Source organism: Primulina eburnea, chromosome 14, assembly GCF_022965805.1.
Source record: "Primulina eburnea isolate SZY01 chromosome 14, ASM2296580v1, whole genome shotgun sequence".
NCBI classification, from domain to species: Eukaryota; Viridiplantae; Streptophyta; class Magnoliopsida; order Lamiales; family Gesneriaceae; genus Primulina; species Primulina eburnea.
In genome coordinates this window covers 4,057,812-4,076,083 of record NC_133114.1, presented here as the reverse complement: position 1 = coordinate 4,076,083, position 18,272 = coordinate 4,057,812, and the positions used below count along the sequence as shown (strand labels likewise).

The window sequence follows — 18,272 nt, the reverse complement described above, 5'->3', positions numbered from 1 at the left end:
AATAGGGTGCTGAATTCTCGAAAGCTGGTAATGGAATGTGGCGGGAGCAAATCGAACCACCTCTGGGCGGGTCCTACTAGGGTGGTAAGGAAGACCCGGCATTTGACCCCATCTGAGTATCGATGAAGCAAAGCAGAATTATTGAACCTTCCAAGGTGTTCTTCGGGGTCAGTACTTCCATCATAATCCTTGACGGTTGGTTGGCGGAAATTAACGGGGAGGTCTTCATTCAGTATCTCGAGGGAGAGTGGGCTTTCTCTGTCCAATACGGGAGGTCGGCCCCCCATTCGCCTGCCAAGCCTCCTGACTTCCTCCCAAATGGCTTCCATATGGTCGGGAGGAGGGGGAGGAGGAGGAGGAGGAGGAGGAGGTTGTTGTGGCGGTGGTGATGGAGTACGATTTCGACGGAGGGCCTCATTTACAGACCTATTAATTAACTGGGCCAATTGGTCTAGACTAAGATCAGCCACACCTCGGCCTTGGCCACCTCCGGGAGCCCGGTCACCATCTGCATGGCCCTGGTTGCCACCTCCTCGACCTCGGTTACCATCTGCATGGCCCTGGTTGCCACCTCCGCGACCTCGGTTACCACGCGCAGGGCCTGTTCTTATACCTGTTCGTCCCCACATGTCTACGTCTTCTCAGTATTCCCACAGACGGCGCCAATTGATATCTCTGAAATCGGTGATGCTAGCTGGGAGGTCAGATCCCTGCTTGGAGAGCTCGGACCAAACGTTTGAACGTTGTCTGGGAGGTCGGATCTTCACCTTGGGAGCTCGGATCAGACACCTCGAAATCCAGAAACACAAACAAGAGTGTTAGAAGGGGGCCGGAAGGTTGTTCCGGCGTAGCCCCTCCGACGCTCAAGTCAGAAAACTGAGAGAGAAAACTGTGTGTGCAAAGAGAATGTGAAAAAGTATGAATGAATCTTAGAGTTAACGAAACCTGGTATTTATAGGGGAACGATAGAGTCCTAGTTTTGGTAGGATTGGATCCTCAGAATCTTCGGAAGATTTGATAAGATATCGTGATAGATTTGCTTAGATCTCCGATGGGCTTTGCCTTTCTGGGCTTTGATCTGGGTGGGCTACGCGCTTATTGTTTGAATAAGAACTCTTGTGGATATGAGTCCGCCTGATGCTGGGACCTCCTGGGAGCTCGGCCGGAGAGTCTCCAATTGTCCTTCTATCACCTTCTGGGAGGTCGGCTTGGTTGGAGGTCGGCTCGGTATAGGAGGTCGGCTAGGGAGCTCGGGTAATGCATCTCCAATCGTCCCGATATCTCTATGTAGGAGGTCAGCTCGGCTTCATGCGGGGAGGTCGGCAAGGGAGGTCGGCACGGGACCTCAGCCGCCCTCTCTGATCGACGGTCCTGCTGTTTTGGGAGGTCGGCTGGGATGACCTCCCGGATGACCTCCCGCTGATGACTTCAAGTGCTCCTTTGAGTGCTGGGCCTCCCTCGAGATGGGCTATCGGGAGCGGGCCGAGCCCATCCTCCATCCGGGGGTATCACCATGCCTGGCTCGGTTCCTGGTACGTTTATTTTCATGGCAGATAGGTGGAATTTGGATGATTTAAGGGACTCGAGGTATGTTTGGTTGCCTTTAACTGTGAGAGCTGGAGATGGAAGGTATGATGGGCTTCCAATGTGGTCAAAAGTTTCCATCTTTTGGCATGAAAAATGGCGGATTCCACCTAGTGGAAATGGGGGTCTGAACCAATTTCCAGATCTGATATCACAATTTGAAGAGAGAAACGGAGAACAAGAGAACAAGTGAACTCTAGATGTTTCACTACAAAACTTTGATCCATACTAGGTTAATTTTCATTGTAATTGTGAAGTTCAAACGTTCACCATTCTATTCTTCTACACAAGATTCACAGATTCTCGAAATTCAGACGTATTTACAATTTCTTAAACTTCTTAAAACTAGTTTGTTATGCACAAGAATGCCCACTAGGTGTCTCGAGGGCAGATCCAAGAATTCCGAGAGAGACTGGATTAGTTGAGATGATATATATGGGGGACGAAACTTTCAATTAGAAAAATTTACACCAAAAACTGCAAATTTTTTCCTTCTCGCTGTAACTTCAACTTGTAGGTAAGTTCAGCAGTACCAACTCCTACCCAATTGTCTCGCCATAAATTTTTTTCAAAATACAAGCATTACTCTTGAATGAAGCTAAAAAGATATACAAGTTCACAAGAAATGATCCTACTATAAAACACATTCACCACTTCATATATGTAGTAAAATGAAATTAAATCAATTCGATTCTACAAAGGAAGGGCATTTTCCATTTGAATCAAGCAACAATACTCAAACCATCCCAAGAAACCAAACTTCTCATTCTTCCTCCACGAATGCTTCAACTCGAAGAAGCAAGAATCCAACGGCAACCCCGATAAGAACCAATGAAGGCATAATAGCAGCAATCCTGAAAATCTCTTCCACAGCATTGCAGGTGGAAGTTAAAGCACCGCCGCCTCTGCCTTGCGAAGATTTCTTTTTCAGTAAGCTGACAATCTTCGCAAAAGACTGCTCAGTGCCAACTGGTAGGCCTAATGAAGCCACATTGTTATGTGCCTTCAGCCCACCAAATGAGCTCAATCCATCGATAAACTTGACTCTTGTTCTCCTCTGGGCTGATACGGCGGTGGCGGCCGGAAACGTCACCGAAGATATTGTAGCCGATATTGTTGCCATTGGTCAAGAACACAACCTACACACAGAAAACGATGCAAGAATCATGTTATTTATGAAGAGTGTGGTAAAGATATGATGCCCACTAAGATATCGTCGAAAGAAATATCTTTTACCTGTTTCTGTGGGATTTCTCGATCTAAGATTCTTGATGAAATAGAGGGATTGAATGAATGGAGTTTGTATGGGGGAGAATTACAAGTTTGAAGTATTTGGATAAGGTTAGTGTTAATATGGTTGGCTTGACATGAAGATGAGACGTTGAGGGTTCAGATCCGGTGTTCAGAAAAATAGCACACGCTGACGTGCCATCAAAAGATCTCGTTTATTGTCTTTTTTTCTCTTTTTGTATTCATTAAATTTGTACCGGATTTTGACCAGCAACTTGAGCTTTTGTGCCAAAACTGTAACTGTGTCGAAAATTTGAAAGTCCATGTAAATCATATGTATATAAGTTATTAAATGTTTTTTGCATTTTATTAAATTTTTTTAATGCATTAAATGAAGGTTTATTTCATGAATTTATATTTTAATTCATGGTTTATTTAAAGTTTAATGCATTAAAATTTTAAGTTGTTTTTCACGCTCGAACGGAGACCAGAGATATTCAGGAAAATATTTTTATTGAATATTAATTTTAATTATTTAATATGAGGTTGATGGGTACAAGCTTAATATAATTATTTATTTCAACACGATTAATTATTTGTTGGATTAATTAGAATAAGCTCCATTTAATAAGACTAATTCAATTAGTTATTTGTTTAATTGTAACGTTATTGAAACCCAAAATTTGGCTTGTGATTGTGAAAGTTCAAGTCCATTTAGCACTCTTAAAAATCTATAAATAGAGGAACTCCCACACAATTTAAGGTATGCTCTCATTTTGATAAAAGTTCTTTAGTTCTCTGAATTTTCTTGGAACTGCTTACTGACTTGAGCGTCGGAGTGTCTATGTCGTGAACCCTCCCGACGCCCACTTAACGAGTGTTTGTGACGCAAGTGACGTCCCGCAAATTAACTGTACATTGTCTACGTGGATCCGTTTGTCTGCCAGGCGAGCCCATTTACGGGCCAAGTGGACCAATTTACTAACCAGTCGGATATCGCGTGCGCAGTTTACTCGACTCATTTATTTTAGCTGCATCAGTGGTGTTTTTAAGTATGATTTTTGAAACTGGGCATTGGTTAGGTATTTTTACCTGCCGAATTATATTTTTAGCCGATAAGCAAATTTTATCGATTCGGGGGACCTTTTGAGGGCTCGGGCAATATTTTTAAAAACGTACCTAAACGAAATATTTTTCGGGAGTGTTATTGGGCTTGATGGGTTTATTTTAGTGCCTAATGGGCTTTTAACCCTTTAAATTTTAATTAAAGGCTCATTAGTGTATTATGTTTTGACTTAAACTCTACCTAATCAAACTCTAAACCTATCTAACACCCCTTGGCCGCCCCCTTCACTTGTCCAGCAGCCATTCTCTCAAAAATATAGTAGCCATCTCGAAAATCTCCCAAAGCTTTCAAGTAAAATTCTTACCCGTCTCTCTGGTGTGCGTTCTTCGCAAGAGTTTTCAAGCTTATAAACGATAAGGCACGCCTTGCACCATTCTTTTCTCATCATTTACACCATTAATGTGATGTTGTATATGTTTTTGATTGAAATTTCGTTGGTCTATCATATAAGACCGTTTTTACAAAAGTTTTGACATGAACATGCATATATCTTGTGAACAACTCATGTTTTTCATGTCCTTGTGCGAGGGGCTGTTGAATTTGAGTTCTAGGGTGGTGATAATGTCAAGAAAGAAGAGGGTTAAGGGCTGAGTCGAAACTTGGTTGGATTAGGTGAGGGTCGATCGGTACTTGGTGTAGGTTGGCTCAGTTTTGGCAAGATCGAAGGCTTGGGTGTGTGCCGCCTTGCATGGCTTGTTTTCCAGCCAATAAGCTGACTCTCTTGGGCCATGACGGGGCTGGGATAGGGCCATGCACAGCTGGTCGTGGTCTAGGAGTTGGTCGGAGGGCTAGGTTAATGTGTGGCTCGATTGTCTTGTGCGGCGCGGGTTTGTGGGTATCGCAAGGGGCTGGTGTTTTGGGCAGTAGGGTTAGCTAGGGTTGGTCAAGGAGAGTCCCTTGGGTTTGAACATGGTCCCAATATAGTTGGTTAGGTGCTGGTCTGCTTGGTCTTGGGCTAGGATCGCAAATATAGAAAGTTAGTGCACTAGGGTTTCGAGTATGCGCGTATAGAAAATTTCATCAACTTTCGGTTACTGCGGGAGGCTAATAAGGGGTCTGAAATAAGGGGTTTAGAGTCTGGTCATGTAGGATAAGGTCATGGTTTAAGTTGGGGAAAAATTTGGTAAAGTTTCGGGTTAAAACCGGGACCCCGATCCAAGTTTTAAAACGAATCGTTTAAGTTTTGAAACGAGCTCGAGTTTACGTCTAAGAGATGTATTTAATTATATTTTGGGAAGTTTTAAGGAGTTTGGTAAGCTTCGGGTTGAAATGTTGAGGTCCAGGGGTAAAACGGTCATTTTGGGTTTCAGGGGCAAAATGATCATTTTGCACCCGAGTCGAGATTTTTGTCCTGGCAGAGCCTTGAACACAAATTTATCGTGTTTTTAAATGTTTATGTATCATGTATATGATTTTTATGAAATTATGAAATTACGTTGCGTGCTTGATTTTAAGAAAATTTACATATATGCATGATTTTGTTAAGTGATGAAAATGATGTTGCTTTCAAGGATATGAATTGGTTGTGACTATCGTTGTATATGTAAATGCTAATGATGAGGCCTATGTACAATAGGTAATATTGTCGTTGATGTCCGACAGCTGCCGGGCACCACGGTTTTATGTAGATGGATCCATCGTATAATGATGAAACGATAAAGCTGATACGAAAGTCACAACTAATGAACTGAATTCAATTAAAGTAAATGTATAAGTATATGATGCTATGATGAGCTGTTTTGACTCATATGCTTTTCCGACATGTTTACGTTTATGCTTTTAAGATCATGAATGGTATGTTGATTACAGTATTTTTTTACTGCTGCATGTTATGTATATATATTTGTTATAACGTTACATGTGTATTGAGTTTTAGACTCACTAGGTGTGAATGATACAGGTGAGCATTTTGATCAGGAGACTGGAGGTGATGATGACTGAACGAGCGGAGCTGGTGGCGCACGTTAAACCGAGGACCTTGTATTCTTCCGCAAGAATATGATTTTATGGGAGCACGTTTAATCAGTTTTTTTTTTTTTTTTGAATGGTTGATGATTTTATTTTGTTTAGGGTTTTGATATATTTTAAAATGTTTGACATTTTATATTTTTAAACGGTAATTATTGATGTTGGTTGATTTTTTTTTCCATAATTTTAACTATGATTATTTTATTTAGCAGTGAGTTAATTTTGTAAAATGCATGTTTCGAATTTTATGTATTTATATATGCATGGTTTCGGCCATTGCATTTAAAAAAAGGTTCAGTGGAATTTTAAAATGAGCAGAAGTTTCAAAAACACATCCTCAAATTTTGGTTTGCTGAATTAATTACTAACAACAAGACCGATATAAATAATAATTAAATATTATTTTTTAAACAATCCATTAATTCAATCAAAGTTTATTTATGACCTCAAGAGAATATTAGGAATAGTCAAGTGCCGCTTATATTCGATAAGAATACAAATTAAACAAACTTTTTCACCTTATAGAAATGATTTTTTTAAGTATTAAGATTTTTATGCACCAAAAAATTTCTAGACATCGTTAAAGTTCATACGATCAATAATTTAGTTGTTAGGATCGGAGATTGATTTTGGGGGGTGAATAAAAAATCTCAACAATTTATTAAATATACTTCGGTTGGGCTTAGCAACAATGAAATGAAATTCTCGTCAGCTGGATATCAATAAACCAAAAGTTGGACATTGCATAGAAATAGGCTCACTGATTTTGTTTGAACACAAGAATGGCTAAGGTATGAAACAATAATGCTACAAAACTGACTGTAAAAGTAAGGTGACTGAAAACTAAATTGCACGGGTTTGTTTTTGGATGTTCGGAGATTTGAATAACTCATACGTCACTCATTTTTCCTCACAGAAAAATTATACTAAAAGACTTTGACAATTACAATGGCTTGCAACTACCCACTTCAGCAAGACATACCAATGCTTAGTCGAAACTCTTAGTATCTCAAAAACTTAACATAAGGTGATCAGTAAGACTTCTAACTATCAATAATTTTAAAATCATTAATTTAACTCAATAGAATTAAACTACATATATTATTTCATACAAATAAATTTAACAAGAATTTAATTTATCTAATTATTTTAAAAAATTACCCTCTAATTAAATTTTTGTTGAGATTTAATTTTTTAAGTCAAGCTAATAATTATTCTATCATTTAATTATTCTATCGGGTGATTTTGGTCTAATTTGATTTCTCAGTCTGTGTTTAAATTTTTAATAATAACAAACTTTGCATGTAGAAGAAGCCAAGTCGCTGGTCAAAATCCGGCACAAATTTAATGAATTCAAAAGGATAAAAAAGACAGTAAACAACGTCGTTTGATGACATAGCAGCGTGTGCTGTTTTTCACCTCAGAGGATATGAACTCCACTACTTTCCACCTCTTGACTTGTCGTGCCTCGAAATATAACGCTCCTTTAATCATTTGAAATGAGAATTTCTTCAAATTTGAAATTTGATTTTTTTCAATTCTATCTCATTTTTTCTATTGGTTAGGTATATAAATGGAAATATCCCTCCCACTAATAAAAAATCGTTAAGTTGGTTCAAGAAAGAAGAAAAAGTTACTCATCTATACTTTTTTAATCAAGGAAAAGAGGCTGAGGAAAACAAATTTTGATATACTATTAATAAAGTGAAAGAGGCTTGGAGTAACAAAATTTGATATATTTGATGAAGCGTTTTTATTTTTCTAAAATACCCCATGTTTTTTAAACACATATACTCCTTTTATAAATGAGTAAAGATTTATAATTGTTTTTAAAATTATTTATAACAGTCTGTTATTTATACTTTTTGTATCTTTTTATAATATGTATCTTTTTAGTACTGATTTTTTTTATTTAATTTAGATAGTGACAATTAACTTTTGCTGTAGAAATAAACTCAATCAAGTAATAATTTCAAAATTTTACCAAAAGAATGTCACTGCACAAAAATGAAAAGAACTATACAGTAGCTATTTTACATTATGCTTCCTCGAGATGCAGTCATCAGAACCCTTCCATTGGGGCATAGATGACCAAACGTCCGTCTTGAATACAAATTTTTACATAATCTACAAAAAATAATATACAGGTGGGTGTGTATTAACAGGAGCGTTAAGAGGAAACCATAAATCCATTCTCCTATTTCCTGTGAGAATTTTGACCATTACCAACCTTAAGATCGGAACTCGAGATCGAACCATCTTGACGCTGTGAGAAGAGAATGTAAAATTCAATACTACTCAGGCTGAACTCGCATCTTTTCGTGTACGTCAGTTACAATATCACGCAGCTCGGGGAAAACCGAGATGAGAATAAGTTCCAGTATTCCATATCCAAGTTGCTTTAAACAGACTGTGGACTGCAGTAAATGAAAGGAAAAAGAAAGCATTCACAACAAAGGGAAATGACATAAAATACAGTCAGGCTCTGGTAAAATGCAGTATTAGTTTTCAACAACAGCACGATGCCTCGAGGTTTAGGCATATTTTAAGCAATGAGCGGGGGGAGAGGGGGAAGGGTATCAGCTTTTTGTTACCTGAAGGAAGTAGTATACGTCCCTCGCACAACGTTTATACTGCTTTTGCCCAATCAAGCTGACCAAAGTTGTCGGAGCACCATCTGCCATGAGGGAGACAATTAGATTTCGCTATAGATGAGAAATCTTCAATTACCAGTATTCAGAAAAACTACCAAATAAGGCTATCGAACAAGAAAAACAAGGAGCAGCATAAGATTCACCTCTAATCTGTTTCTATACCAATATGAAAAAAATATGTAGCGATTACATAGCAATACTCACCAAATATCATCTTTTTCAAATCACTAGCTCTTCGAGCAGCTTCAAGCTGTTGCTCAAAAGACCCTGGTTGAGCGACCCTTCTACCACTTTGTTTTCGGGTATTTTGCCAAGATCCCTGGTTAGTTTGACTATCATTTAGTAGACTTTGAGTGTGCAGTCTCAAAAAGAAAGTTCCATCGGGCCAGAGAACCTATTCAGAAGATAATAGTCAGGAAAAGGAAGGACAACTCCACCAAAGAAGTCAATATATGCAAGAGATTCTCAGTGTTTCAACGAACAATAAATGTTGAGTTACAGAGGAAAAGAATCTTTGCCAACCCACATTACCAACCGTAGTTTTAAAAATTGAATCCCACATAGGCCATACCCGACCAAATTATCAGACAACAAAATACAGAAAATAGAACATAAAATTAATATTAATATGTCATTTAGGCATATAAATTTCTGGAACGTGTCTGTACTAGGTTATGAACCCTCCATGACATTAAACTTTAAAGGTAGTGAGATCAAAACCTACAAACAAAATCACACTACAGGTTTGAGTGAAAAGGCCCCCTCAAAGTAAATGTTTTCACCCCAATACCTACTTTGCCGCCAAAAAAAAGGCATGGATCCAGATAAATGAACTGGCTTTGCTGAGTGATTCTACACTACACGGTCGACGAACCTACTATTGAGGAAGAACAGATGCATTGGTGAGCAGAACAAGAATCAAACTCAACTCTTAGACTTGAAGATGATGCTTTATCTTAAGGAAGGGGGTTTTGTTACAGGTCTGGGGCATAAGGAAAATAGAGGGCTAGACCAAGACTGGATTACATAATGATAATCGAAGGATCTAGAAATAGGGAGAGGAAGAGATGGTCAGGCAAGTGGGGAAAAATTAAACGGGGAAAAAACTGTGGCCGAGAGGTTAGTAGCCGTAGCATGAAGACCTCTCGACAAGTGGTCATGTATCATAATGCACGCTTGAGCAACTGGCCAGAGAATGATGCAAGCGCGACATCTAGAAGAATTCATGATGTGACCATGTCTCCCAAACTTATCGCCCTGGGTTGAGGGAGCATTTTTCTTCATAACAGTTCTGTTGCTTTATGGCTAGCTTTGGGCCAGGGGTTAAGTAGGAATACTGATTTGCCACTTTCATTGCTGTTTCATACAGAGTATTTCCTTTTAAGAATTGAATTATCTTACTCTTGGATTCAGATTTGTTTGTGTTTGCGTTGTTAAAGCATGGTGATTGCACCAAAATAGCAGTTGAACAATATTCAGGTTAATAAACTGTTGGATAAGAAGACTCGCAACTCACATTGTGAACCCATCGAATTCCTTGAGCAATGACCTCCTCTCTACGGAGCCACTGTATTTGCCTTGAGAGCCAGTCATCAATGGCATCCTCCATGACTAACTGCAATATTTGCTTCGATATCCAAAAAACCTGTCTCCTACAGTAATAAAATAAAAAGTATGTGGTCAAGGTATGATCCGCATAAGAAGGTATGCTCTTTGACTGTAAAACTCAATTAAACTGACAATTGTCAAATATAAATAAAATTTCTTCAGACATAGAGAAATCAACAAGGATGAGTATCACTTTAATTGAAATGATGGAAGAATGCCCCAACTGGATGAGAAAAATTTGACTAACTAGCTTTTCAACTATATATTTGGAATATCCACGAGGTTCGGAGAATTCAGGAAATTTGGCTAAGCAAAAGCGTCACTATCAAGTATGGCCGAAGAGCGCACAATGATCTTATGATCAGTCTATCCCAACCATTCAAACTTGATGGTCATCGGGTCCTACAGAAGCTCAATTTTCGTCACTTTATTTCATGAAAAAAATTCATTTCTGGACAAGAAATCTGATTACTTTGCATAAGAAGGACAAATCATCTACAGATCCAATAAGCTTGGTTGAACTCTCAGATGCAGGTTAAGGTCAACACTCTGCTTGGACAAATATAAGTCCATCCGTTTAATAAGGAGAGTGCATAGAGTGAAACATATCTATGATCATGCATGATATTCATACAAGTTGATTCAGTTACAAGTAAAAATTCCGAAAAAAATGAACAAAAAGATAGGCATGAAATTAGTTTAGTGGGTAATTGAGAAAGCTTTGATCCACCGGTAAAAAGGATAGACAGCATTAAAAAGCTGCATCGCAGTGGAAGGCCCAAGGCTCATATACATTGAATTTTTTCATCAAGTATAATACCTGCAAAGTATTCACGTGAACAAACAATGCACAAATACCCTAGTTTGAGAAAAGTAATTTCGCATTTAATTGCAAGACACAAAGAAAGTTCATGATTCGAAAGTATGAACAGGATCACCTTAGCCAGCCTCTTCTCTTGAGCTGAAATATGTTATCAACTAAATTCAGAACCGGAACACTTAAATTCGGTGGTGTCCACTGCAACATAAATATAGCTTCAATCAGAGAATTCATAAGAAAGAGTACTAAAATCTAAACTGGAGTGTAGAGAAATACAAAGAGGCAATAGGTGCCCATAAAACAGCAGAAGCAAAAAGTCAACCAGGCAAATTTCAACTAAATGACCTAGTGAAAAACAGGATGATAAGTGCGAAGGATTGATGAACCAAGAGGAATAAGAAGGAAAGAAAAGAAGACAACCAAACACTCAATACCTCTGGAGGCACCGCTGTTGGATCATCTAGGGTAACTGACATTAAGGCTAAACTAGATTCCCGATATTTGCTCTCACAGCTTGTTGCGGGTTTCATCTTTACACCATGGATTTCCTCAAAATTCAATAAACTGACCTCTTCACCTAGTTTAACAACCCTTGGTGGAAAACCCTGTGAACTCAATTCATTGTCTGAATGCCACCCATTTGCTTGAGCGATAGATTCTAATTCCTGTTGCCCCTGGTTTGCATTATCACCTTCCTCATTATCAGAAAAACTGTTAATTGATTCAGAGGTACTTTCCCTCATAGCCAATTTATATAAATCATCAAAAGTCAAGGACAAGTTTCTGCTTGTAATGGAAGAAGATGGTTCATGAAAAGAGGAAGGTGAGCCAACAACTTTCCTCATCAGACCATCAGAAACTCCTTTGAATTGACGTACAATATCATCGACAGCATCATCCACATTAACTGTTTTTGACGAGGGATATTTCATTCTGATCAGTCTTTTCCAGATATAATTCAAGCACAACTTTTAAAAGTAGAATGATAATAAGAAAGAGCTTAGGTTCTCCTGAAATATAAGAGCTTAATTGTTTTTAATCACAATATAGCTTTCTACCATATAATTTATTTAGTGTGGTCAAATTCAAATCCAAAGTGACATTTAAATGCCTGGCTTAATAAAAATCATTTTCAACACAGGCAAATGGTATTCAGGCAGTGGAACTTTTAGTCCACTTTTATACAACCAAAAATGAAAGCATCAATATTAACGTAAAGTTAACAGCCTCGGGCAACTAATTACAAGGTATACATTCAAATGTAGACATCAATTAACACTTTGAATGGTATGGTATATACAGATGAACTTAAAAGGTAATATATCATGATATATGAGTAAGGCATCCATGGAATCACAAAATTTTATATCAAGCACCAAAATAATGCACCTCGATTACAACTCTTAGGACCAAAAGTTTGCAGACTAAGAAGTATATGAATAAAAAGTTAATAAGGTGGGAGGATTTTTGACACTCGAACCTTCTACCCCATTTTGAAATCTCCAGCGAAATTACAAAGGAAGTTGAAACCAGTTGAGTTAAAAGTTTAACAACAAGAATGATTTTATTCACCAAGAATAAAGCCAATATGAAGGCTGGTCAGCCATCATAAAAAAAGGTAACAAAATGAACAGCAAGACTCAAGATTTTCCAAAGATCGCAAATCACAAGTCAAACTTGGAATTTACAAAGAAAGGAAATAATATAAAAAAGTCCAAAATTTCTATTTGATTTCATATAACCAGGAATTTGTAGCAATATGCAGCAATCGAGGAATATAATTTGAGTAATCAAGTATCTAGGTTGCTGAAGGTCATGACTCTAGCATCAATAACCATGTTGAAGTGTCATACCAAGACAAACCAACCAGAGTACTGCACATCTGCATGCTGAGGTGATTCAAACTAACAAAAAGTAGATAAAAATGACAGTCGAGAAGAGAAGATGCATACCTGCAAGACTCCTCATCGCAGAAGATGATTTTCCAAATGAGTAATTCTTCAGAGATAAAGGAACCATAAATTAATCAAGACACAAAGGTACATATTGTTTTCTAAACAAAAAGCCAAATGCATACCTTAGAGGAAGCACTTAGAAAATCCCACACTTCATGTTGCTCGGCAACATTGGCAATTGACAAGAGATCCTGGTAAATAGTTAAAGTTAAAACAGCGATGAACATGAAATAATAGAAAAAGGAACCCAAAGAAGTGTTGGGGGCAATCATACCTGAAGATACTTGTCAAGCTGAATGCAGCGCTGATGAACAAAAGAATCCTCCGTACTTGAAGAAAATATCCTTTTGGGAGGTAAATGCAATGTATAATTAGGAATGTCCTTAAGATGTCTATGTAATCTCTCAAAATTTCGATATCTGCAAACAGCAAGACAAAATAAATCTCAAGTGAACAATTAAAAAAATAATTGAGTAATCCAGATCTACTAAGAAACTCTCGCTCAGTAGAATGAAAGAAGATCAACAAAGTTGAAAAGTATTATGATTTATGGGTATAGCAATATCTTTTATTCAACTGGATGCACAAACATTACCTTCTTTTCACAAACCAAGTATTGTAGTCAGCATCAGTCACAGCAATTGAGTAAACTGCAAAGGACTTTGAGCCAAGTTTCTCAAAGTATGCTCCAACAACCTGCAGAATCAAGGTTTGTTGATCAACTCAAGACACCATAAATCATCAGATGGCACTAATCAATGGTTTCCATAAATTGTAAAAGAACTCTTTAACTCAAGCTTCAGTTAAAGTAGCTGATCATGCAAATGCAGGCAAATAGAGAAAACAATTTACATTATACATCTTGCTCGTTAAATTCTATTAACCACTCATACATGCTTTACATTTCAAGATTAACCCAATATAAAAAACAAACTTAGTCGTCTTACTCGACATCTTAGCTTCGGAACATGCAGCCCTTCACCATGAATAACCATATCTGAAATACTCTTCCTGCTGTGTATATTAGGCTTCTTAGCATCTGCACTGTAGTATTCTGAAATGATGGGCGCAATACCTACACTAGTAAGTGTATCTTCGAATCTAGGATGAATGCGTAAATCAGAAGCACTGTTTGATTTTTTAAGCTTATTTTTATTTTCATAGGAAGAAACAACAACAGTTTTTTCCAGATCCTCAATGGTAGATCCTTCCTTCAAAAAAGCTTCCCGGTCATGATCTTTTGAACTGCCAAAAGCAGCAATGCTGGAATTGGTAGGTTGGTTATCTTGGTCAGGCCCGGTAGTTGGTTTCTTATAATTCTTATCTTCTGCTTCGATTGATGTTTTGGGCTTCTGCACTGGTATGCCCGTGAACAATTGTTTTTGTGGGAGTGGGACTGTGATGTCTAATGAGCCAGTACCTTCAGAAGCCTGAGGTCGTGGAGCAGCCTTCTTTTGAAGTTTCTTTTTATAGTTTCTTCCGATGGCCCACATGTTTTCAAGATTTTCAGGCATAAGGACTTCTGTTCTTCTTTGGCTTGCTGCATCAAATGCTTTTGCCCATTCAGCAGGCCGTGGAATGTTATTAGCGAAGAAATTTTCTGAGGTATTGGATTTCAGTGCCTTCTCATTATCGAATCGAGACAAAGACAAATCAGTTTCTTCAACGCCAGAAGAAACACTTTTTTTCAAATTAGATTCACTGGTTTGGTAATGTTCTCCAGCAACAGCTTGATCACAGTTATGACTCTCAACCTTAGATGATCGATCAGCAACAATATCCTCATTATTATAGGCAAGCATAATATACTCAAACAACTCATTAATATACCTGTATAAAAGGTTAGGAATAATTAGATTCCATAATGGTGATGCTCCAGCGACCAAAATTTGAAATGCCATAAAAGTTGATTAATTAGAAAAGAAGATTTCTGTAAGCATTCACAGAAAACTTCGATGCATGCATGCCATAAAAAATGATTGATTACAAAAGAAGAATTCTGTAAGCATTCACAAAAATCTTCGATGCACGCCATGATGATAAGTAAATTATGAGAAACAGAGTGACTTCTGACTACAATGAGACATAAATTAGGAGTAAACAATAATCATGACACCCCTCTTACGGTACATATTACACGAGGAAGTAAGATCAAACTTTTTATGATAACCAACTAAACCCCCTGTTACGATCATAAAGATGGGCCCAATAACGAAAAGCTCATTATTAAGAATGTTTAATCTAGAAGACACAGGACAGGATTCATGTCCCTGTGGGGATGGAATAAAAGAGGTAGCGCGAGAGGGTTAGTGGAGTGGATTTCTTTATCATGAGAGTCAGCACTAGCTGAGCTAGGGAGAGAATATTTTCTTATTGCGCAGAGAAGATCTCTGGGAAAGAACATTTTCTTCTTTCAGTTTATAATATCATCTTCTTCATTTCCATTCCAGAAACTTTGCTCTTATTCTATATTTCTATATTTGCAGAATTAATCCTCATTCCAGATTTGCGGCTTAGAATCATCATCTCCTAACACCCCCCACATTTTCCTTGAATAAGCATTCAAGGAGATCAAATTGGTCAACTATTAATCTTGCACCAAACACTTACGTAACAATTAACAAGATAACTCATAACATATGAAACATCAAGTGGCTGTCTGATTCGCATAGTTGCAATCCATGATCCAACCAAAAAAAATGGAAAAGAGAACTTCTTAAAAGGAGAATAAAATAACTTGTTTATGATTTAAAAAGTAAAATTACTGGCACCTCACCCTGGGCTTGCAAAATCCATGATAGGTTGTACAACCAAACAAGTCAAAAGCTCACGAGCAATGCACCGAACTAAAGAACAGTGTGCTTCCCTTGGTCTTAGCACGACAGCTAAAAGGCCTCCCATGAGCCGCTGAAGAACCTATACATACAGAAGCAATAGATCTCATGAACATCGATCAGAAGGAGAAAAAACGAGATTGAGCAAACAATTTGTTTCTGAATCAGAACACTTCTACACCTTGTACTCACACTCTGGAGATATCAAAGCAGGATGAAGTTCCTTAGAGGACAGAAGATGGTGTTTCAACCTCTCATCCCGTTCTTCAGAGGACAATGTTCCCATAACATCCACACCAATAGAAGCCTGGTTTCTTCTAAAAAGATCAAGGTGATCTCCAACCAGATCTACCACATCCCTGGAGACAGGAGAAACAAAGTTCAATTGCTAGTAAGCTTTTGCAATAGTACAAACGCACAGTAAAATATACCTTGTTAACAGGTCAACAAGGTTTACTTCTTTGATTCTTCCAGATATTTCACCAAGAACATCCATTATTATCCCACGGATAAGCTCTGGTGCCTCTTTGTCAGGAGTAATATCAGAATACCACAAATCTATCACAAAATCACGCAAAATTTGGTTGATAAAATCTTCAATAGCAGCCTCTACAACAGGAGAATCTATTTTTCTCTTCCATTTTTGAGCAGGGGACAGGGTATTCAGGCGGGAATCATTCACAGACAGCTGCTTTTTTTCTAAGTGCGATAAGTAGGACAATGGTCTGGTGTTCTGAACCTTCCATCGGAATTCCACCTCATTAAGTAGTATTCGTAATCCAGAAACCAAGAGTACACCTATTGGAATGTTCATCAACATTGATTTGCTAGTATCTGCCAAAAATGCATAAATTTAGTGTACTAACTGGGATTAGAGGGAAAAAAACTAAATAAACAAGTAGAAGACTCGCAGGAAGAAATTCCATGGGAAACAACTTTAAAAAACAGTTTATAAAGTTGAATTCTTGTCCCTAACATAAATATGGTTCAGTTACATTAAAAATAGCAGTGACATTTTCTTTAATCAAACTATTTCAGCTGAACTAGCATAAACACACTGTGATCAACAAGCTTTCCTAATAAGGTTAGGTACCACACAACCAAAACCTTCCAATATGGCGAGTGCCATAGCTGAACCGGTAGAAAGGGACTGGTGTGATGGAATAATTACACGCATCTTTATCATATAACACAAAATGTAGTATAACCACCAGAAGCACCAAACAGTTTAGGTACAGTTAGAATGTTACAGATCATAACGATGGTAACTGCACCTCTCTAGTGTCTGGTATAGCAGAATTTACTGTACCTTTTTACAGTTACTTCAACATACCATAACACCAGAAATAATCCCCTAAATTTTTTTGAGTTAATAATCCCCTAATTTTGTTCACATGCATGATCCTAATTCCTAGGATCAGCATTATACCACCGCAAGCAAGACCAAAGTTAAAACCAAAAATAGAATTACAAAGCAAAATTCATTCTTTAAAGAACAGATTTTCATCATACTCGCAAAAACAAGAAACAGGGAATGGAAACTGAGAGTTACGTGTCAAGAAATAAGATACTCCAAATATGCAGAGAATCCACCACACAGCTCGAAGCTTAGCTTCTTCGATCAGATCCTGTACACTCTCCATTGCCTTCTTCATCATCCACGAATACCTTGTTGACAATTTCTTAGAACTAAAAAACCTGATCAAATATACGAAAATTGAAAATTCATAAAAGGAAAAGGAATCAAATTCGGCCGTCCATCTGCAAAATCGAATCTGATTAATAACATATATAAAATCTAGTAACAGAATCGGCGTCCTTCCGTGGATTCAGGAGTAAAATTCAACTTTTTTCAGCTAAAAATATTCAAAATTCCGGTCGTGTCTCAGTTCGAATTTCTGGGTAAATAAAGCGCTGGAATTTCGCATGAGCGGAGACATAACTAAAAGCGTTGGAATTGAATGTAAAAACGCTCTCAACACGTTTCCATTAACTCTGCCTAGTTGTCCGATCGGTGCTAACCGACAAAATTTCTTTTTTCTTCTTTTTTCAATTTAATAATAATAATCTGTACGAAATTGTCATTGTATTAATTTGAAATTTATAAATTTTGATAATAATTTTATGGATGAAATAATAAATTAAATTTTAAATTCATATTTTATTTAATTTAAACATTAGTTATATAAAATAAAATGAATTTCAAATGTTTTTATTATTCACTGAAGTTAAAATTCATCATAATTAACATAAAATATTATAAAAACATGTCAACAATGGACTTATTTAAATTAATTTTTTTTTCCAATCTTATCTTGTTGAAGTCAAATATTTAATAGTTCAAGGTTGTTATTTAGTTTTCTATTAACGTTGGTTGTTTTTATCAAGTCTATGTTTGCCAAATTGTTTGGAAGTTTGATAGTGAACGTTGCTTCCTTTTGGAATTATTTTTTGTTATTATTTATTTTCAACTCTATATAATAAGCACAAATT

At 37.3% G+C, this 18,272-nt stretch overlaps 2 protein-coding genes across 2 annotated transcripts; both read right to left on the bottom strand.

Annotated features, from left to right (window-relative positions):
- Window positions 1-2,347: 2,347 nt before the first annotated feature.
- LOC140811099 (uncharacterized) lies at window positions 2,348-2,707 on the bottom strand. Its single transcript, XM_073168975.1, has one exon. It carries the CDS (start codon window positions 2,705-2,707, stop codon window positions 2,348-2,350), a length of 360 nt encoding a protein of 119 aa, XP_073025076.1.
- Window positions 2,708-7,880: 5,173 nt separating this feature from the next.
- LOC140811563 (uncharacterized) lies at window positions 7,881-17,744 on the bottom strand. The gene is made up of 15 exons (XM_073169517.1): window positions 17,332-17,744; window positions 16,211-16,613; window positions 15,961-16,138; window positions 15,722-15,861; window positions 13,893-14,775; window positions 13,541-13,641; window positions 13,220-13,364; window positions 13,068-13,136; window positions 12,943-12,988; window positions 11,425-11,897; window positions 11,109-11,188; window positions 10,079-10,214; window positions 8,767-8,956; window positions 8,503-8,585; window positions 7,881-8,325 (listed from the first exon to the last, which is right to left on the bottom strand). The coding sequence occupies exons 1-15, from the start codon at window positions 17,435-17,437 to the stop codon at window positions 8,203-8,205; spliced, it is 3,156 nt and encodes a 1,051-aa protein (XP_073025618.1). The 5' UTR covers window positions 17,438-17,744; the 3' UTR covers window positions 7,881-8,202.
- Window positions 17,745-18,272: the final 528 nt, after the last annotated feature.